Genomic DNA, 23,812 nt, shown 5'->3' on the forward strand with positions numbered 1-23,812 from the left:
AAATAATTTATTTAATTTTATGAAACAGAGCAAAATGTCTAATTAAGTCCAAAAACTAAAATATATTCACATCAATTACATTTAAATAATTGAGTATGGCAACCATACTATTTATATGAATATTGCATATATCGGACAACTAAGGACGCGCACGATACCGAAAAGCCAGTATCGAATCGAATAAAATATCGTCATTGAACTACACGTATTAAATGACATCAGTTTAATTTCAGTAGAACAAACATATAAACTAATATTTATGCCGAATTAATATAATTATTTTGAAATATATATAAAATATTTTGATTTTCAAACAAGAAATAGTAATTAATTTAAATGCAATAGGTACACCTATTTAATTTAAATTACTTATTTCTAATCATGACAAAATACTGCTAAAGTTCACTCTTACTTGGCGGGATTTTACATTTAAGTAATAAAATAACCAAAATATAATAGTCAAACATGTTAATAACAATTATTAACAACAGTAAGCCATATGATATATTTTAATAATTAAAGGAAAGGAACAAGTGTTTACAAACGTATTTATTGTTTAAGTATGTTCGACATGATTTTAAATAAAAGTAAAAATAGTAAGTAATTTCCTGAAGATTACTTATTGATTACAAAAATAACAGTATCGAAAGGAGATCGATAATCATTAATCTATAATAAGACTGTAAAGTATCGATACTTTTACGTGTTCCTATGACAAGTCATGCACTATCAATTCAACTGTGAACTGTAAGTCAGTTGTCACATCGCGTCGTAATTTCGTTGTTTGCGTACTTAAGCGTCTTGTAAATCTTGTTGCATTTTTCCGATACTTATCAAATGATTTTCTGTACCTACATTCTTTTTTAACGACCGCTTATGTTTATGGACACCGATTCTCCCGCTAAACTACTGACTTAAAACACTATTGTATTAAAATCCACGTTGATTTTTAGATTTAATTATATTCATTTTGATAAAGTATGTATATTATCCATGTCTAAGAGAAAAATGGGGATCAAACCTACTTTTTATGTTCTTCGATCGAACCCAAATACCCGGCTTCATAATCGTGGAATAATTAAGACTTCAATTTAAAAAGTAGGTAGTAACGAATAGATCGTTGTTGACAAAACATAACCTCTAAAACTTCAAACATAAATATCTCGAATTCCAGACTTCACATAATATTAAACCATAAGAATAAATTGTTAAGAAAATAATTATCTATCATTTTATATTTTTTTCATTCATAGACGCTTAAAAAAAATGTCAGCAAAAATTTGTTTGGAAATAGACCATTGTCCTTTCAATGTAAAGCATCCTTTATCATGCCGGGACTGGATCATTGTTAAATCGATTAATAAATCTCAAATTAGACATACAAAATCAGACTATATTCTTGTATAGCAATGCAGTTGCATGGGTATGGGTAATGGAGTATAATTTTATAGTGGTCAGCACGGATCATTTGGCTTGCAATAGTCTATGAAGGGACCGCGGTCATCGCTCCAAGGGTCATCGCACCTGATCTACCGACCTTAACCTATACCACTTTAATGTCCCATTCACGGAACATAGATAAAGGCAACGATATTTTATACTATAGACATGTTACGTGCCTACAAAATCACCGCAAAAAGTGATCTGAATTCAGCTACTCCACTGAGCGCACACATGCACAAATGTGTTTATTATCATGTATAATTACTAGCGCACGCCCGCTACTTCGTCCGCCATCGACAGATTTTCGCAAATTTCCAGAATCCAAGGATTTTTTTGAGATAAAAAGCCTATGTGTATATCCAGAGTAAAATTTATTACCATTCCAAATTTCAGCTAAATCGCTTCAATAGTAGCGGCGTTAAAGAGTAATAAACATCCAAACAAACATACATCCATAAAAACTTTCGTGTTTATAACATTAGTAGGATAGGACGAATATTTATTATCTTATACTATCAGTTCCTGAACACACAACTCGACATTGCATACAATATTAAGGTATTATTTATTTAAATAACTTTCTTTGTTTACTATGCGACTCAATGAAATTAAGACAATTAGCCACTTTTGTTTGCCTCAGTTTTGACGCGCTAATGACATATCTCTATTATAAAATCTTTGGATAAAGCGCTAAAGCTATCATTACTGTAGTGTGACAAAGCCTTTATATAAAGCCTCTATTTAAAGTGACCATTTATTTTCAGAGCGAGGATCTGCAAAATTACATAGGTACCTACAATCAGGGGCTGATTTACAAATATGCCGCCACTAGGCTATTTGCCGCCCCTACTCTGAAGTCGATACTATTGTTCGAAAACATTTTTATTACATTTATCTGTCAAACATTGCGATTATTAATATTTTTTATACGTACAGTAGGACTAAAATATTAAAATTTTTTATTGAACTTTTCAAGAGTTGTTTTCTTTATTTCTGTAATAAAAAAAAAATTGGGCCAAATTTGCCGCCCACTGAAATTTACTCTAGACTGCAGCCTACTTAGCCTACTGGTAAATCCACCTTTGCCTACAACTACAATTAAAGTTTCAGGTGTTTTACCAGATTCATTATAGAATACATAACAGTACAAAATAGTCGAAGCACTTAATCTAAATAAATTAAATATATAATAATAGGTATAAATAAGTTATTATACACCCCAGTGTGGTGAACCTACTTCGAGACAGTATTTTTTTATTTTCTCGGTTGAACAAATTAGGTAGTTATAAAGCTCAGTACATGATTTTAAAAATTCGTTTTTAAAACTGGGACGCGACTGTTTTTATCAATCAACAAAAAAAATGTTCTGTTTACGAAAGCGGGACAATTTTCCCCTGTCTGGGGGACAGCAGGGCAGATACCCTGAAACTAAGACTAATTAACTTTCCCGCCAAAAGCGTTATATTGATCAGTGGTTTAGTTATCGATAATTTTGACGTGACGCAGTGGTATGCGCGGTGAATTTATAAGGCGGAGGTCCTGGGTTCGATCCCCGGCCGGGCCGATTGAGGTTTTGTTAATTGGTCCAGGTCTGGCTGGTGGGCGGCTTTTCCCGTGGCTATTTACCACCCTACCGACAAAGACGTACCGCCAAGCGATTTAACGTTCCGGTACGATGTCGTGTAGAAGCCGAAAGGGGTGTCAATTTTCATCCTTCTAACAAGTTAGCCCGCTTCCATCTTAAAATGCATCATCACTTACCAACAGGTGAGATTGTAGTCAAGGGCTAACTTGTAAAGAACAAAAAAATAAAAATAAAAAAATAAAGGTAAAATAATTACAATATTTCACGTACATACTACTAACTTAAAAGAAGTCTATCCTCGCTACCATTATCCAAGTCATTCTAACATAATTCTTTAGTCAGCAAGATTTGAAACACAATATTAGTTAAAGGCTGTAGGTATGTTTTTTTTTTTTTAAAGATAGATTGTCCATCCCAAAACTTCTCCCTGCATTTGCAAAATTTCTCGCATCGCAAATAATTTATTCTAGCAAATACCATGTGTATAAGATTTATGTCAGAAAATAATCAATTATGGCTGCTCATTTATGTCTGACAAAATAATCAATCGAATCTTTAATTAATCTTTATGAGTTGTCTGTTAATTAACAACTAAGTATTCGTTATTAGAATGTTTGTAGTAGAAAACTTTCTGCATACGTATGTAATCAGCAATCGCACACTGTAATGGCGTCCACAAAACTGCAGACGTTATGTGAATCTAGAACTCTATTGTGTCAGAGGCTATCGCATAAAATACTATCTCTGTAAATACATATAAAAGGCATTACTGACTGACTGACTGATACCCAGCGCTAGACACTTAACGAGTTTTGCTATTTGGCTCGCTAAGAAAGGATTTTCCATTTTTTTATTGTTTTGGAGAATCTTCGTAGGTACAAACTTTTATTAAGAGACTTTTTTGCTGAAGCAGTTTATTTTCAGCTGTACAATATTATTTTTTGCGTTATTATCAAAAAGCTGAGACCTCGATTTATGTTTTTGTTTTTTGATTAAAAAGTCGGGATATTTTATGGTAAATCCTTTATTTTCCCTTCCGAATAGATTTTTTATTTTATTTTCTACAAGTTAGCCCTTGACTACAATCACACCTGATGGTAAGTGATGATGCAATCTAAGATAGAAGCGAGCGAACTTGTTAGGAATAGTATGAAATACACACTCCTTTCGGTTTATACACGACATCGTATACGCTAAGTCGTTTGGCGGTACGTCTTTGTCGGTAGGGTGGTAACTAGCCACGGCCGAAGCCTCCCACCAGCCAAACGGGTTTTTGCTCATATTTATAGGAGCTTTGTCACTAAACTCACATCCGGCCGCGAGGAAGACCGCACGCTCGTTGGAGAGACGATATCGAAGAGATCGCAGGTCATACATGGACGAGGATTGCTGCAGATAGAGCACATTGGAGTATGATGGAGGAGGCCTTTACCCGAAAATGGGTACCCAAATAAAACAACAACAATTAATTAATAATATTATCCTACAATAATTATTCATTATCATAAAATTAAGTTCAGTTAATTTAAGTTACTTTTAAGTTTTTTTTTTATCCTTTTAATTGTTTGTATTATTGTACAGTAATACTATATATATTTATAATATATTTTATTATATATTTATAATAATATATATATTTATAATATACTATATATATAATATATTTTATAGATGTTGGCCATAAAATATATAATATGAGTAGAAAATAGAAAGCAATTTATTTATAGACGCGAGCTTTCTCGTAGCTATGACTTACGACTTCCATACGTATCTTTTATTAATGAAAACGTAACACAATACAATACTGTCTCTCGATTTGTGATCATACTACGATATCTTGTGATGACTAATGATGCCGTCACATCCTTCCTTGCCTTCCTTGTTGGGGCGTATCTCGTAATTTATTAGATTTTAATAGTGGCAAGAACACTGGCTGCATTTCCGCGCTGGACAGCCAGGCTGATCCTTTGCGCAAAAAATGAGCCAGCCCTTCTGTCACCAGAAACTCAAAATATGTATTATAATATTACCACAGAATTTCTACAATCTTTACAATAAACGCCTGTGCGCATGACTTAAAAACATATAAAAAATTTCAGGCTTCGCTACTGTTAGGTAGGTGTCTACTTAATAGTGATCCGGATATGATGGTATCGCAAGCATATTGGACTTTTCCGTCATACTTTTATCTCGAGGAAAGTCGCATCCCGGTAGCCGGTCGGCGAAGTCTTTTTTAACCCCGTTCGATGCGCGCGCGCACTTCACTCGCTCGCCCGCCGCCGGACCTCGCAACCGCCACTATAAAAGCACTTAGACTATATTTTGAGTAATTTTAATTAATTGACATATATTTATATTCAAAAATGTATAAATTTATTGTTGTTGTGTGTGTTATGTGCGTTGTTTTAATCGGTGAGTGCTTAATTTAAGAAAACATTAATTATATTTATTAAGTAACATACCAATGAAATCAATTAATTTATCGTTTATTTTAGACAGAAATGGGTCATACAATGTCTTACATTATTTAGTTATAGATATAGTCGGACGCAAAATAGCGTAAACTTAAAAATATAATGAATACATAAAAAAACATGCTTTGCGGTTAGATACTTTATTGAACTATTTAGTTTATGTTTTCAAATTACATCGCAGATATAATATTTTCATCGAATATTTTTTGGACGCGCCAAAAGCTTATCAATTATTTCTATCCGAAAAATGCAAAGCAGCGTTATTCAGATAATTTCACCGGTGAAATTACAAGCACATAAAAGCACCTATGCCTCAAAATACATATACAGGCGCATTTTACAATGTGTTCCTAGCATGTCCTTCAGCGTTGTCTCCTAAGAGATGATTTCCACTTATTCAAATAAGTGGGCTGTCGTTTATTTCCATTTGATGCTATAAAATTATTAGTCCAGCTGTAAGTTGAAGAAAGTTTTGTTATGTATAAACCTCATAATCATCATCATGTCAACCGATGGACGTCCACTGCAGGACATAGGCCTTTTGTAGGGACTTCCAAACATCACGATACTGAACCACCTGCATCTAGCGAATACCTGCGACTCGCTTAATGCCGTCATTCCACCTGGTGGGGGGTCGGCCAACACTGCGCTTTGTGGTGCGGGGTTCCATTCCAGCACCTTGGGACCCCAACGGCGGGGCCCCGCCCATTGCCACTTCAGTTTCGCGAGACGTTGAGCTATGTCGGTGACTTTGGTTCTTCTGCGGATCTCCTCATTTCTGATTCGATCACGCAGAGATACTCCTAACATAGCTCGTACCATCGCCCGCTGTGTGACTCTAAGCCTTCTTATGAGGCCCATAGTTAGCGACCAAGTCTCAGAACTATAGGTCAACACGCACTGTTCGAAGACTTTTGTCTTCAGACACCGAGGAATTTCGGACGAAAAGATATCGCGCGAAGTTGAAAAAAATAAAAAAGTTATTAAATAGGTACAACAAAAAAAAACACAAACAGATCAACGTTCGGCAATCAGTTACCCTTTTACAAGTCGCAAATACGCAAATTCAAGCAAGCGAACTCACACAGACAAGATAAGAGATATGTACCAAAATAGAACTCCACGCTTGATATAAAACAACGGTTAAAACCAGCTCAGAACCAGTCCAGACGATTTCGCAAGCGACCGCTCTGCCGATCAAAATGTAACAACTTTTCGCCCTGTATGTACTGAAAAGTCAGAATCCTATCCATCATGCTAGCGCAACAAATTATTCAAGTAGGTTTAGTTATTAATCGTAGTTATAGGTCAGGTCTATTCTGTAGATTCTACAGTATTAGAATACTGATTATTATAAATTAAAAGGCATTTTGTAAATAGGTATTACAATCATCATTTCAATCAAACGCTTAATCATCTATGGAAATATGTCTGTTTGAAAATAATATCTCTGAATGAAAAACTTGTTTACCTTAAGCTTAAAGCTTCTTAAAGAGCAGCGTCGTGATTTAAGTGTTATTTTAGAAGTATTACTCCTATTCATACGTTTTCTAATCTCTATTACAATATTTTATAGACGTAAGATTTGATTGTTTATTATAATTTACCTCAAAAACTACTCGTCCCATTTAGAAAGAAAGAATTTTGTATATCGGTCTGGTAGCTTTTGAGTTAAATTTGTAACAAACATTTATACTTATATGCACTAGTGTTCTCAGACTTTGACTTTGTGACTTTGGTTCGTTTGCGGATCTCCTCATTTCTAATTCGATGCAATATATCTACTTATACAAATATCATCATCATAATTATCAGCCGATGTTCTCTATCTTAACCTAGTTGGCGGTTAATATTGCGTTTTTCGATGCGTGACCTATTCCAACACCTTGGGACCCCAACATCCATCGTCTTATCGTTCTTCCCATAATTTGAAGTGCAGCAGTGCAAATGAAGCAATAACACTTCAACTTCACGACTCGTTGAGCTATGTCGGCTCTTTCTCATTTCTGATTCGATCACACAGAGATACTCCAGGTATCCGCTACATCGCTGGCTGACTGACTCTGAACCTTATTATGAGGCGACAATATAATATAACAGTTACCTACATACCCAACAGCGGCGAAGAGCTCATGCAAGCTGATTCCCACTGGGTTACCTTTAAAAATTCATACTTATTTATCTGATCTGTATCTAGATATTTGAGAAACCGGAGTTTTTATCAGGCTTTAAGAATTTCGTTTTCTTTGGGACGGCTTACCATCATCTAAATTCCTTTCTTCGTCAATGTTACCCACCCACACCTAGGTTCGAAAATAAATAAATATTGTTTGGAATATTTATATTTATATTATTTGGTATAAATATTGTTTGGTAATACAAAAACATACAAGGCGCGTTTGGAACCCTCGTAACTTTAATTTTAAGTTTTCGAATAGTTATTATCACCATTATCTTAAGTTTAATATTATTACCTGACGTTTCGAAAGAGCTTATAAACTAAGCCTATTTGAAATAAATGAATTTCGACTTTGACTTTGACTTTGACTAACAATGTAACTCATATACCTACCTATACATTTTTACAACCTTGACATAACAAAATGCTGACACATAAATACCATACATTCATATACCTAAGTAAAAACATGACTGAAACAAAAAAGTTCGATCGAATACTTGTTACAAGCAGGTTGGAAAATAGGTTTTTATGTCTGAGTAATAAAACAAAACGATCATTTATTATGTAACAAAAACTCTATACGACTTGCTAATCAAACACATTAGCAATACTTATACGTAGGGTTGCCAGGTTACCAAGTCCAATATCCGGACAGACTAAACTGTTTTGCCGGACTTTAGAGTGAAAAGGCCGGACACATTCATACGGACACATTATTGAGGATTTTGTCTCTGTAGGTATCGTCTGACAAAAAAAATGTTAAATAAGCTTTTTTGACTATCATTATAAATATTGTTAAATTGAAATGAAATATAAATAAAATCGAATCAGTTTTAGTAATTTATTATTAATAGTTTTTTTTTTAAATTAATCATTCTAATAACACCATCAATAAAAATTAAATTCTAGAAATGTAAAAAGGCTAGCAAAAGCCGGACGCTGTTTTTTTTGTCCGGACACGCAATCAAAAGCCTAACTATGTCCGGATTTATCCCGACGCTTGGTAACGCTACTTAAACGGTTATCAAGTCACGACTTCTCCGTAACTTGATCGTGATCATCTTTTCCGCGGTCGTGCGCCCGCAGCATCTATCGCTAAATATCTGAACGTACAATTAAACTCTATTGTAGTGCAACAATTGTGCAAAATATTTTTATTAGATAGAGATATTTTGCAAAAAAAACAAAATAAAAAAAGTTTTAGAATACATATAAACTAATATCGAGAGTGTTATTCATATTAATTGATCATGAAACACGGCTAAAACTCACTTGATACAACGTTGGAGTATGCCCGACTAGTTTCGAACCATACGGGGCCTTTAGTCATGAGCTGGTTCTTGCAACTAGTCGGACATACTCCGACGTTGTATCACGTGAGTTTTAGCCGTGTCATAATCAATTAATAGGACAAACTGGATTCAGACGACGCAATCGCCGAACCTTGGTTTTTTGAAGTCCGACCGAAATGCGTATGTACGAGTAGGTACTCCAGTAGATGTCAATCCGATGTTGCGATGATGATGTTGATGATTGTATAAGAAAAGTATCCCCAATCATTTCACCGGGCTAATTGCCTGTTGAATTGTGACAGAATGGCTGGCTCTTTTTTTGTGAAAAGGATCAGCCTGGCTGGCCAGCGCGGAAATGTAGCCAGTATTCTTGCCACCATTCCACGTGGGCATGATTTGTATAATTATTAGGGCAAATTAGCTTAAGTTCCTTATTGTATTCTTTCTCAAAGGATTTTGATGATAGATATTCCTGAATTGGTCACTCACTACGTTACCCAAAGAGAGACAATTTCAATGATAACTTAACCCTTCCAACCGAAACATCAATGATCTTTGGCTACATAGCCACAGAAAAGCCCAATAACTCTTCATAAATCTTACAATTTGTCTGTGGCCATTGAAAATCAGGAAATAACAGATTTAAATACCCAAACTATTATATTACCTATACAATTTGCACAAAATTGTACGGTATTTAGATACTATTTCATGGTTCATCAATCAATTAAAACAGCAAATCCATCCAATTAAACGATGTTCAAAAACATTAGCCAAATATGAATCACACCAAGGCCAAACAATTTTTTGCTACCTACCTACTTGCTATACCTGCTCCTTAGTTGTTCTACGCATCGTAGAAAGATCAGATCAGATCATATACCGGCAAAGACGTACCGCCGGTTTAGCGTTCCGGTACGATGCCGTGTAGAAACCGAAAGGGGTGTGGATTTTCATCCTCCTCCTAACAAGTTACCCCGCTTCCATCTTAGACTGCATCATCACTTACCATCAGGTGAGATTGTAGTCAAAGGCTAATTTGTGAATATTATCATTATCTCTTCCTAAAGAGCAATAGAGCTTAAGCCCATCAGGTTTCTCCAGTACGGGTTGGCGTTGGCAGGCTATATGATAATGTTTGCTTTTTATCGACCACTATCAGATGATAATGATAAAGACCGTGGCTTAAAATGCTTTGAAGCACAATACTTTCTAAACTGGTATTCATCATTAATTCCCATATTCGGCTCACTGATGAGCACGAGTCTCCTCTCAGAATGAGAGAAGTTAGACCTTAGTCCACTACACTAGCCAAATGCGGATTGGCCTCACACACGTCAAGAAATTTCTCAGGTATGCAGGTTAACTCACGATGTTTACCCTTCACCGTTTGAGACACGAAATACTTAATTTCTTAAAATACAATAATTGAAAATTTGGAAGTTCATGCCCTGGACCGAATTCGAACCGCCCTCCGAATCGAAGGCAATGTCATATCCAATAATAGTACATACAGGTACTAGTAGATAATTTCCCCAATATTTTCATAGCCTGACCCAGGGCCTTTTGACCTTACAGCGTAACCACGAGACATGGACTACATTTCTACACTACCCACTACCAACTTACAATACCTCTCCATTTAAGTCTTACTAAGTTAACTGTAAAGGGGCCGGACTCTTCACCGACAGGTGGTGGTTCGATTTCCACCCGCTAGACTACCAAAAAGTCTTTTCATTGCACTGGACTGGATTGGTGATGTTTAAAATATATGACAAAAAAAATATATAGAACACTAGCTGACGACTTCGTCCGCGTGGAGGTCAATTTAAACTTTCAACCCCTATTTCACCACTTTAGGGGTTGAATTTTAAAAATTTTTGAATCACGTTATTTTTTTATGACTTATGAACAAATTTTTAAAACTGTAACTCTAAAAATGAAAGACCATACAAACTTTCAGCCCCTATTTTATCCCCTTGGAGGTAGAATTGATCAAAATCCTTTCTTAGCAGATTCCTACGTCATAACATTTACCTGCGCACCAAATTTCAGCCCGATCCGTCCAGTGGTTTGGGTTACGCGTTGATAGATCACTATGTCAGTCAGTCAGTCACCTTTAAATTATATATATTTAGATAGGTTATCTCTCTCTCTCTATAGTCGTTCCTTCATTACTGAAGATCGTGGTCCTGGTAAGATCCCAGCCTCCTGCGGGTCCACACCTTCAATAGTAGACAGGTTATACCTGCATAATATCTAATAGCTTTTAGCAAGCTTACGCATCAACGGAACTTATATAGGAGGTACGTAATAACCATAAAAATGCAATGATATCATCATTATTCTAAGAAAAGTCCGTAGGTACAAATGGTAGGTGTAAATAAAACAGAAAAGCTTTTTACCTCCACGTCCGGAATAAAATTAATAGGCTCGCAAAAAACTAATTGTTTTCGCTAAGGGTGCGTACACAGCAGTTATAGACGGGAGAAAAAGATTTTTTCTTTTTTTATAAATAAAACATTCTAGTAAAATATGTTTGGTTGTAGGAATTGTTTAAATAATATACTTAATACTAAAACATTTTAATACGGACATTTAACAGAGTAAGCAACAATTTTGCGATATTTTCCATTCTTACTGAATGTTGTAAAGCATGATTTTGTTTGTTTATTTTCTGTTAGGGGTATGTGTGCTCAAATTCAAATTTCATTTAAGTATTTCAATTAGGCTTAGTTTACAAGCACTTTAAAACGTCAAACCACAGTAGATATATTACAAGCAGTAGTTGGACTTCATACTAAAGGTCGAAACGCGAGCTATACCTACGCAGCTCGTACGTGGGGTGATCGTGGGGTGAAGACCGTTGCGACTGTGCCGCGGTGACGAACGCAGTGTATTGGATTTTTTAATTATGACGACTAGGAAAAAAGTTATTATTTTTATAAAGTTTGATTAATATTTTGTATTCTAAAGGCATAATTTAATAAATATATATATAAATAAATGCTTAAATGATAAAATTGTGTAAATAGGTAAATGACGTAAACGTTAATATAATATTATTAAATAATTATTTATTAACTTCTTCATTTAGGTTGTTTTCTTTGATTATTATGTAATACATAGATTTAAATCTTATGACATGTATGTTTTGTATACCTGTATTTTAACGTAATAAAGAAGTTACGTAAAGAAGTTGTTTGAATTTAACAACATTATTGTGTTGCTCATACTTTAATGTATTTGAATAAAAAAAGTAAAGAGCCAGCTTATATCAATATACCCATCCAGATTTTTTTATTAAACTACTAGCGAACCCGGTCAATCTCAATTTGTTTTTTATAGTTCAGGGTCAATTTTTTATCGTCTATTCTGTAGTGTGGGGGTATCGTTATCGGTATTTTTGTACATTACATAAGGGGTTAAAGTGCTAACATAATCTACGGAACCCTACACTGCGCGTGGCCCGACACGCACTTGACCGATTTTTTATTATTTGGTCACCTAGTGTGGTGGTAATAGATAGATGGCATCACCAAAATAAATATATGAAGGTCCTTCAAGATCATTGATTAGTATCAGCCTTATTTAAATCTACCAATCAAAAAACAACACGCATTTTATTGATCACTTCCTATTTTACTACAATTTACAAAGTATTTTATTTGTTTATTTAAAAAAAAGTATATTTACAATCACATAACTAAATGGAAACACAAAGTTGGCAAATGTAATTAAAATGCTGGAGGCAAGCAGCCCTATCACATGTTTACGGAGCGCGCGGCTGTAGGTATTTATTTCAAAAATATGGCCGAGTTATTATACTGCTTGTAATATATCTACTGTGGTCAAACTATGTCATGATTTAATGGTGGTAATTAAATTCGAAAACTAAAAATTTAAATTACGAGGGTTATTATTATTAAACATTCCACAACAAAGTCAGCCAAGGCTTATTTTTTTATTTACTAATTTACTTATCTAGAACTAAGTACACAATCGTATTGTGCAGTACAACACCAAGCCGTTTTTAACCGACTTCAAAAAAGAGAGGGTTCTCAATTCGGTCAGTATGTTTACCATCTATATAATCTTTAACACTATAATAAGACTTTCCTATAAGCTTGCGTTTAATGAAAACTTAGCACTTTTTGAGAGACATGCTAGTAGCCTATGCCAATCAATCTAACTCAATATTACCATCATTAGAGGCACATACATAATAGTATACAAATATAGAATAAAAATACAACCTAACATAACATTCACATTAGAACAGATCATCAATATGCAACCGCCCTTATGCACTGGTGAGTAATAAAAACATAATAAAACTTTAGATTTAAACTCACTCAGCAATACATGGCTGTTTGAATTAGCGGTGTAGGTCCAACTTTATGAACAAAAACCGCAATGGAACACGGTGATGATGATTGTGGGATTGTCGAGGAGTTGGAATTTTATAATAATGCAAAAACAAACACGACCGACCCGTTCCGTCGGCCACACACCGACGGGCAGGACAATGACTTTTATTACAAGGTGGAAGAATAGCCGCTTGATAATGGACAGTAGACACTAGTATTTATAGATACGAGTTAGTTTACCTATTGTACGAATAGACACTAATTTAAAAAAAAATCCTAAGAATGGCAAGTTGTTATCTACCTACTAGCTGACGCCGCGCGGTTTCGCCCGCGTGGTTCCCATTCGTAGAATACGGGGGTAATAAATAGCCTATAGCCTTCCTCGATAAATGGGCTATATCTAACACTGAAAGAATTTTTTAAATCAGACCAGTAGTTCCTGAGATTAGCGCGTTCAAACAAATAAACTCTTCAGCTTTATAATATTAGATATAAATTTCAAAAACAAATTGCTATCTGCTAGTCTCAGAGATGTTGCCAGTGACCTTCGAATCCGAGGCCTGTCGCTAAGGACCTTATTAGGAGGCTGAGAGTCACTCAGAGAGCGATGTAGCTACCTATACGCTCGGAGTATTTGTACGTGATGGAATCAGAAATGAGGAGATCCGCAGATTGAAAGTCATCAAGCTTCGCAACTCATTGAGCTATATCAGCTCAATGAGTTGCGAAGCTGAAGCGGCAATGAGCCGGGCTGATAGTTCGAAAACCCGTGGGACGTTGAGATCCCAAAATGCACCGGAAAGTGCAACACAATATGACATCAAGGGTGTTTTTTGGAAATTCTTATACATTATAGGCCTCTTAAGTCCCAGCACTGGATGCCCATCGACTGATAATGATGATTATGATGAAGATGAGTCTTGACCTAATTGATTTATTTTTTTCTTTATTACATGAAAATTTGGAAACCTAACTCAGCTGAAATCAATCTGAAAGATCTTAGTATTTTTAGGTACCTTACCTATGAAGCCATTAGCGGTTTAATATATTTATATGTATATAAATATATTTAAATTATAATATTTTGTAAGCATTAGTGTGCTGCCTTCTTAAGAGTTCATCGCCATTTACTTGGTGAGTTTATTATTCTAACGAGTCCCTATAGGACCAAGTCTCCTCCCTATAAGAGAGGGGATATGGAGCTTAGTAACTTCAACGTGGTTTTGCTCAAGCGTAGCTTAGGATGATAAGATTAAATTCATCAACGACCACAATCACATGTTCATGATATGACCGGGACCGTCAGCTTAACGTACCTACACTCCGTGGCACGGGGTGTACCACCACCAGCATCCCAACACCGTGCTGAGAATTTTAATTGTAAGTTATACTCAGTATTTCATAGCCTGACTCAACATTCGAACTTAGGACCTCGTGATCCGAAATCACATAGGCTAACCTAACTAACCATAGTCTGGTTCAGTACCAATAGGCAGTTAAGACCAACGAGACAAATGTACCTACGTAATGTATTGGAAGGATTCATTCAGGATTGACTAGGAAGTCTTGGGTCATTAAAATAGACTGCTGCAATGACAAGCGTTGTCTAAGATAGAAATAATGCGGGAATATTAAGCCTACTTGTTCCTTAGTAAGCAAGATTTCGCAAAGCTAAATATGTCGATACACCGTAACGTGTGGTGGTATGTACTTGTCAAACAATCTTGGAACAAATATTTCGCTTTTGTCAGTTATTCAAATATAGGAACAAGTTGTTAACAAAACCCAAGTAAACAGTGAATTACCTAAAATTCAATACATACAATATTTTTTTGAGGTCATCGTTATCTGCCTAATTAAAATCTCACAACTGGACAGAGGTCCCTGATAAACGTGCGGAAATACAGAGTAATGCCATGCAATAGACATATGATAGACTAGCGGACGCCCGCGACACGGTTTGTGTTTTTCACAAATCCCGCGAGAACTGTCGCGGACATTTTAGAACGTTTAAAAGGGAACAATTCTGTAATTTGTCTTAGCGTGATAATATAGCCTTCCTGGATAAATGGGCTATCTAACACTGAAAGAATTTATCAAATCGGGCCAGTAGTTCCTGAGATTAGCACTTTCAACCAAACAAACTCTTCAGCTTTATAATAATTAGATATAGGGACATATTATTCTATCTAACCGCTTACAAAGTTCATGTAACTATTACCTGTTATCCTGGGCGGGTTTATCAAATACCTATTGGGATTTTCTTTCTTCGAAGACATTCTCAATAGCAGTTCAGAGTTGGTGGTTTAATACCTACTTCATTGCTCCAGGTATTGATCAACCCTCTAAACCTTGTCAAAACGCATTGTCGTAGGTACTCGTAGCATAGCAAGTCTTAGCTCCCAGTCTTCCTCTTATAAAGGAGAGAAGAACTGTGCTTAGATAACAGATCTAATAATTTAATATGAAAAGATACTACGAAACAATTACCAAAAGTGTGCCAACTAACTAGTACCAATATTGAGTAGCTATTACAGAATCTCGGACATCAGTCAACGTGTGGGTAATAAGTGAAAGATGTTGTTTAAGCTAACAAAATTAACTTTATAGTTACGTTCAGTCGATTATCAACCTTAACGTATTGATTTGGAGATGAAGACCGATCGAATCTGTTTGATGCAGAAGTCTTGCATTTCTCCAGAGCGTGTACTGTTAGTGTTTTGACAAGCAAAAACTCAGCCTCCCGGGCATGGACCGTTAGATGAAAGTCGAGTACATTCGCTCCTATGCTTTTAACAGCCTTTTATAACCGACCTCGGCTCGCTTCCGAAAATACTACCAAGGAAATCTAACACATATTTTATTGACATAAGAATTATTTTTGCTTGCATCGTTTACAAACATTCGTCAATAATGTGATGACCGTACGTCACACGTCGAAATTGTGGGTAACCGATATGTTAGAATCTTGAAATGTTTATTTGAAACGGAACATAATGATCGGTCATTGCACCAGAAGTAGATGTACCTAGTATCGTGAAAGTATTTCGGCATGTGTAATGATTAATTAGAGAAATTCGATGCACGAAAGACATATGCTGATAAATAGCATGTTGCATATTAACATTTTTCAGGATTAACTTCATTATCGATGTTGTATCTGCTTTTTTTGATTGATCGACTAAATTAAGACTTTCACGATTACTATTTACGTAACTTACTAATGAAAAATATTGAAAAAGAAGATATACTTAGGAAAATACTGGGACCTTGCTCACGAGATTACCTACTGCCATGGTAAATACCATGGCAGTAGGCAACCGTTTAGCCAACCGTTATTGTTCGAATAATTGTTTCATTTTAGTGTTTCTTGTAGTAAGAAAACACACACGAGCTTCAGAGCGAACCGATCTACTGATCGCTATCGATAGATAGCATAGCTTTTACCGACACTCGTAGGGCGCAGTTTAACAATATAGCTGGGTACTGTCTGTCGTCAGCATCATCTAATAGAGGTAGATTTTTATGAACGGGCGTTAGTCAATGGTCATATATGAAGCGAAAAGCTTCCATCTTGTCTTTAAGATTTATATGGCTTTAACCAATATCTTCAGAAACTTTTACTTACACTTGGCTGTAATTGTTTCATATGTATTGCTGCTTTTCCAATTCAAACATTTCCCTTCACGCACGTTCTCAATTTATTTTCTTTCTTTCTCATGGCTTTACCTAAGTTTGACACTAATTTACCGAACCTTGGAAACCCCAAGTGTGTGTTTATATTAGGCTTACTGTTGTAATAAGAATCATCATCACAATCACAGTCTAAGGCATCATTCGCACGAGAGTTAAATTGGAAATGCAATACTGCTCGATACAAAAACGCCGTGTTTTATAAAAATTTTAATAAAAAAAATTCAACCGACTTCCAACTCAAAAATTAACCTAAACTAAAAAGCAAAAAATAACATCTTACCTATGTGCTACCTTCTGATCAGTTTGAAGGCGGTGCCAAGCTAGTGATGTTTTAATTCAAGCCGTTTAAATTACACAATTTCTATGGTTCTTTCTGAAACAGCTTTAATTAAAACATGACACTGGATTGGCACCGCCTTCAAACTGATCAGAAGGTAGCACATAGGTAAGATGTTATTTTTTGCTTTTTAGTTTAGGTTAATTTTTGAGTTGGAAGTCGGTTGAATTTTTTTTATTAAAATTTTTATTTTTTAATTTTTAGTGTTAGCACACCTACTGAGTGTGAACTGACTGACCTCTGTCTTCATCACCAGACCCCCTATGCAGTCACAATCCATATGGGTGGAAAGTTCTCATCAATATAAAATTTATCAAGTCCAAACACAAGGTAGCTACTGTAAACCGTCGAGGAGTTCCCTTAACTCTCCTTTATCTTCATCACCAGACCTCTAATACAGTCATAACCTATCCAGGTGGAAAGTTCTCATCAATACAAAATTATCAAGTCAAAACACAAGGTAGCTACTGTGAACCGTCGAGGAGTTCCCTTAACTATCCTTCGTTTTCTTCACCAGACCCCTAATACAGTCACAACCCATCTAGGTGGAAAGTTCTCATCAATACAAATTTATCAAGTCCAAACACAAGGTAGCTACTGTGAACCGTCGAGGAGTTCTCTTCACTGTCCTTCGTCTTCATCATCAGACCCTTAATACAGTCACAACCCATCTAGGTGGAAAGTTCTCATCAATACAAATAAATTAAGCCCAAACAAAAGATACCTGCTGTAAATCGTTGACGAGTTCCATCGTCTGTGTATCGGCTCCATCATCAGACCAACTCCAGACCTTCATGAAATTGTAGTGGTTTAAAATACCTTATGGAAACACTAACAAACGCACTAGCCGTCTCTACGATTTTCAAAAGTTCCCCTCGATTTCTCCAGGATGCCATCATCAGATCCTGACATGAAAAAAATGGGACCACCCTGGAATCAAACCCTTCACAACAAAAAAAGAATTTTCAAAATCGGTCCACAAATGACGGAATTATCGCTGGACATACATAAAAAAAAAAAAAAAAACATACATACAGCCGAACGTAGAACCTCCTCCTTTTTGGAAGTCGGTTAAAAAACGCTGTCGTGTGAACATTTATGTAGGTATTAAGAGGAATGCACTTGTTCTATAGATTTGAACGAGTGTTTTTAAACGGACGTTAAAAAAAAAGGAACGTCCTTTAAAAAAAGCTCTCGTACGATTGAGCAACTAGAGTGCTATTTTTTGTCGATGTATCATTACATGTTTTGGCGCTCTTCCTCAATTTTAGTTCACTTGATCTCTCGCATAGGGTAGTGTGGAGCAAAAGCGGTTCAAACAAACAGCAATCTGGAGAACCGATTACCTACATCAGTGTATTTACGACCCACGACGCGTCTGCGTGTCTGTTTGACCTCCCGACTATATCTATCGGCTGCGTTCGCTGCGACTTAGATGTTACGATTTATGGGCTTATTAATTAATCATAACTAATAACTTCGTATGTTATATAGGTATACTTACATACTGGATAACTTGATTTATAGTTATTGATAACAAAAACAAATAAGCATGACAAAGTAGGTCTTAATAACTATAGGTTTTAAATCTTCTTTTCGCGTGCCTATCCAACTAGTGAAGGTTAGCAGTCAAGTATGTACCTTGTACAATGATAATTTTATACTATAGATCGGTTATGTCCCTACAAAATAACCGCAAAAAATGATCCGAATAATAGGCTACAAAACTGAGCGCACACATGCACAGTTTTGTCTTTAATTCCATTATTTATGTACGTAGGTATATGAAATTTTTACACTTCCTGAACACACAACTCGACATTATAGGCGATATTTAGGTATTATTTGTTTAAATAACGTTCGTTGTTCACCACAACTAACACTGAGATGTGGAAATTTCCTCTTTTGAGCGCCTCATTTCATGACCTAGTGACACATCTAACAGTATTTAACATCATTGTACTCTTCTCTTACTTACTAATTAACTCTTCTTGTATTTTCGGGAGATGGAATCAGTGTAGCTTTTCGTATTGTAGTATGTTGGTTACATTTCCCAGAAAGCGATTTTTTCATCTTGGTATTTTAGAAGTTAACGATTTTTGAACTTTGAATTTTGACTTGATTATTACTTTTATGGCTTCTATAAGCCCAGGCCTCCCTTGTTATGAGATTTGGAACTTAGACCCACTATGTTCCTCCTACGTATCAAAGTGATGTTTGGATATTTAACGATCACTAAGATGTTAATGATAATTTATCAGGACTAAACGCGCTCTCCGAATTTTAGGAACACCACCAATTTCTTGGAAAAAACTTAATACTTCACAGCCCGACACGACCGGACCAGACAGATAATGTAATTCGATGCCTATATATAGTATAACCAATGAACGATCGAGGCAGTATTACTCGTATATGGTTTTTTTAATGCACAAAACCTCAGCCGTGTTTATAATATTGTACTTAATACTCAATGCGATTGAAGACGTCAATAATAATTATAGTTATTCAAACATCGTTCGTTAGGTTATAGGTCACGAGATATCGCTTGGTACGCATTGTAATACTGCGTCTAATGTCCCTGTGGCGACCCTGACACATTGGACCAGCTATGTTTTTTTACAACTTAGCCCTTGAGACGACCTCACCATATTAAGTGACGCCGTAACATAGGATAGAAGAGAACTGCACTCTGCGGAAAAAAAGGATAAGATATTTGTAGAAAATAAGAGATTTCGTTTTACCTAACAAATGGTTTTCTTTTTCAAAGAAAAACTTACCTACTACCCTTAAATTATTTAATACCTCTACGCGTTCATGAAGAAAAGGGAAAAGTTTAAAATTACCTATTTAAAAAAAAGTATATGATGTAACTAAAAATTAATGATTTTCGTAATTTTTTCCTTTATCTATGATAGACGTTGTTTCGTACCAAATTTCATGATTTTGAGTTTACAGGAAGTATCTAGGTACTCTGTAGGTTTTGATTATTTTGCAAATGTCGAAAGCAAATAAACGGCTGTACCTTTTGTTTGTGTTGGTTTAGATGTTTGATTTTTTCACAGCTGTAACAATTGAGTTGAGTATTTGTTATGAATTTAGCTTGATACCTTCACGCGTTCCTGATAAAAATGTCCTTGACAGACAGACAGACGGACAACGAAGTGATCCTATAAGAGCTCCGGTTTTTTCCTTTTGAGGCCAGAACCCTAAAAACATACGGGCTATATGCAAGACGTGGAGAATGAAGATAATTCTAAGGTTAGCAGGTTTCACGACGTTTTTCCGACCGTGAGATACATTATTATTTATTTATTTATTTATTTATTATTCAACAAAAAACACATTTAAATTAAGCCTAACCATAGTGCAACTATATATATAGTGTAAGTTATTATTATATAATACAATATTTAGGAACAAAAGTAATTAACAAACAGAAGCGAATAAATACCAAGAATAATCATTATAGGGTAGTTAAATAAAAGTGTGAGTGAACCGGTGTTGCGACGCTACACAGGCTGTCCCAAAAAATAATTCTTAAGTTTCCGCTTATGTACGTTCGTGAGTATATTAGAATCTTTTAGAAGATTCTTTACCGCATCCGGAAAATCGTTAAAGATTGTTGGAACAATATATTCCAGCCTTCTCTTACCATACTCATTTATGAAGTTCGGTACATACAATTTAGATTTTTTTGAACTTCTTAGTTATTTATTGTATGTAATTTCCTTCAGTTTAGGTTTTATTTGAAGATACTGCTCTGTTATTACGGAATATTTTGTTTTTACGTCTATTGGCATTAATTTACAGTAATTAAATAAGACACGATAATCATTTCTATCTATATATACATGTTAATTAATTTCTTAGATCTATATAATTTATATCCATTCTAAACCATGTCTTACTCCTATATATGCAGAACCTCCTTTTTGAAGTCAATAAAAAAATAACCACAACTTCCTTTTCCAGAGGCGCGCCCCAAATGGCAGTACCTGCCCGCAGTGCCGGGGTACGTGCCAGTCTACATCCGTGATGGCGACACCCCGCTCGAGGAGATCAACCCCGACCTGGCGGAGGCCTTCCACGCTTTCCCAGCTGGTCGAAGCGTTGCCAAGCAGGTTCGCAAGCAAGAATATTCACATTCTATCTATTCAACTCGATTACTCCACATTATCTAAAAGATTTCACTTTCTCAATGATACCCATTGTTGTTCTATTCGGTCTGAGGATACTACTTAATTGTAAAAATATAATTCCTTCCCGTAATACTTCTAAAGCCAAACTCTATGCGGAATGTGTATCAACAATTGAATTAAAAATGAGGGTAGAAAACGTCAAAATCAAAGTCAAACATCATTAACATTTTTTTTTCTATTCTTTACAAGTTAGCCCTTGACTACAATCTCACCTGATGGTAAGTGATGAAACAATCTAAAATGGAAACGGGCTAACTTGTTAGGAGTAGGATGAAATCCACACTCCTTTCGGTTTTTACACGACATCGTACCGGAACGCTAGATCGCTTGGCGGTACGTCTTTTGTCGGTAGGGTGGTAACTAGCCACGGCAGAAGCCTCCCACCAGCCAGACCTGGACCAATTAAGAAAACATCAATGGGCCCAGCCGGGGATCGAACCCAGGACCTCCGTCTTGTAAATCCACCGCGCATACCATCATCTATTTTAACATCATTATTATTAATAACGGAGAGCCGTGATAACCCAGTGGATATGACCTCTGCCTCCGATTACGGAGGGTGTGGGTTCGAATCCAGTCCGGGGAGTCCACCTCCAACTTTTCAGTTGTGTGCATTTTAAGAAATTAAATATCACGTGTCAAACGGTGAAGGAAAAATCGTGAGGAAATTTGCATACCAGAAAATTTTCTTTATTCTCTGCTTGTGTGAAGTCTGCCAATCCGCATTGGGCCAACGTAATGGACTATTGGCCTAACCCCTCTCTTTCTTAGAGGAGACTCGAGCTCAGCAGTGAGCAGAATATGGGTTGATAATGATGATGATGATGATTATTGACGAGTCTATACTCTCAGAATGAGAGGGGTTAGGCCCTAGTCCACCACGCTGGCTAAATGCGGATTGGCAACTTCACACGTAGGGAATTAAGATAATTCTCAGGTATGCATCAGGTTTCCTCGCGTTGTTTTTCAATTATTTATTAATAACTTTTCAAGTTCTTTTTATTTCTTGTGTTTTAATTTATCATTTTACTGTTGGTCTACAATAAAGATTATTTCATTCAGGTTGATGCAGTTCCGGAAACTCCCGAGCTGGCCGATCAACCACAACCCGACGTAATCCCTGAACCTACCGAAGACAAACGCGCGTACGGAAAGAATGGAGAAAAGAAGAAGAAAGCCACCTTCGACATTGTGAAGCCAGTGGAACGTAGATAAACTCTTCATGCCTATTCGTACTTAAGTTAGTTTATAAATTATCAAGTGAGATTATAAGTGCTGTCTACATTAGCTTTTTTTGTGTGCGTTTTTTTTTCATTTTAGGTTATTGTAATAATTAATAAGTTATGTTAGAGTATATAAATTGATAGGTGTTTCAAAATATATTTTGAAATAAGTACAAGCATTTATATATTTTTTCTAGCATTTAGACAAACACTGTTGGTTTCACAAGATATTAAACCAAACTCGATGGGTTTATCTTTTTTAGTTTAGGAGTTATTCACCTTCAGATTCCATAATCAGACCAACTATAAGGTTCTTATTATATTATCACTACACATCATTGACAACCCATAATCGGCTCACTGTTCAGCACGAGTATCCTATCTGTATTGAGAGTGGTTAGGCTAATAGTGCACCACGCTAGCCCAATGCGGATTGGCATACTTCACACAGGCACAAAATTAAGAAAATTCTCTGGTATGTAGGTTTCCTCACGATGTTTTTTCACCGTTTGAGACACGTGATATTTAATTTCTTAAAATGCACATAACTGTAAAGTTGGAGGTGCATGCCCCTGATCGGATTCAAACCTACACCCTCCGAAGGCTCACGGCTCTAATTATACACAATATATAAAATTAAAATCCACTCAAACTTCAGGAAGTGCTCAAACTTCATGTCGCAATAGATAATTTAATTTATCCTTTAACGTATTAAGAAACAATAGATAAGGTAGGTACGACTACAAAGTTTGAAACTAGAAAATGAACAAAAGGACTATTTTCCATTTGAAGTAGGAAGCTTACGTACCTTGTAAAAACGCGCTGCGCAAAAAAATCACAGTGTAGACATAGCCTTAGGTGGTCAGACGATCAAAGATCGTATTATTCTAAGCTTGCCAGTTAGCATGTAAACTTACTGTTATTTATTTTTACATACTGTATTTATAATATAAATTTTTCTACGCATTATGACCTGTGAACTTATTCGCGATTAAAAAATAATTATTA

At 35.7% G+C, this 23,812-nt stretch overlaps 1 protein-coding gene across 1 annotated transcript; it reads left to right on the plus strand.

Moving 5' to 3' along the window:
- The first annotated feature begins 5,279 nt into the window (after nucleotides 1-5,279).
- LOC112053734 (uncharacterized) lies at nucleotides 5,280-23,812 on the plus strand. Its single transcript, XM_024093264.2, has 3 exons — nucleotides 5,280-5,440; nucleotides 21,355-21,503; nucleotides 22,644-23,812. Exons 1-3 carry the CDS (start codon nucleotides 5,392-5,394, stop codon nucleotides 22,794-22,796), a joined length of 351 nt encoding a protein of 116 aa, XP_023949032.2. The 5' UTR covers nucleotides 5,280-5,391; the 3' UTR covers nucleotides 22,797-23,812.

Source organism: Bicyclus anynana, chromosome 1 (genome assembly GCF_947172395.1).
Source record: "Bicyclus anynana chromosome 1, ilBicAnyn1.1, whole genome shotgun sequence".
NCBI lineage: Eukaryota > Metazoa > Arthropoda > Insecta > Lepidoptera > Nymphalidae > Bicyclus > Bicyclus anynana.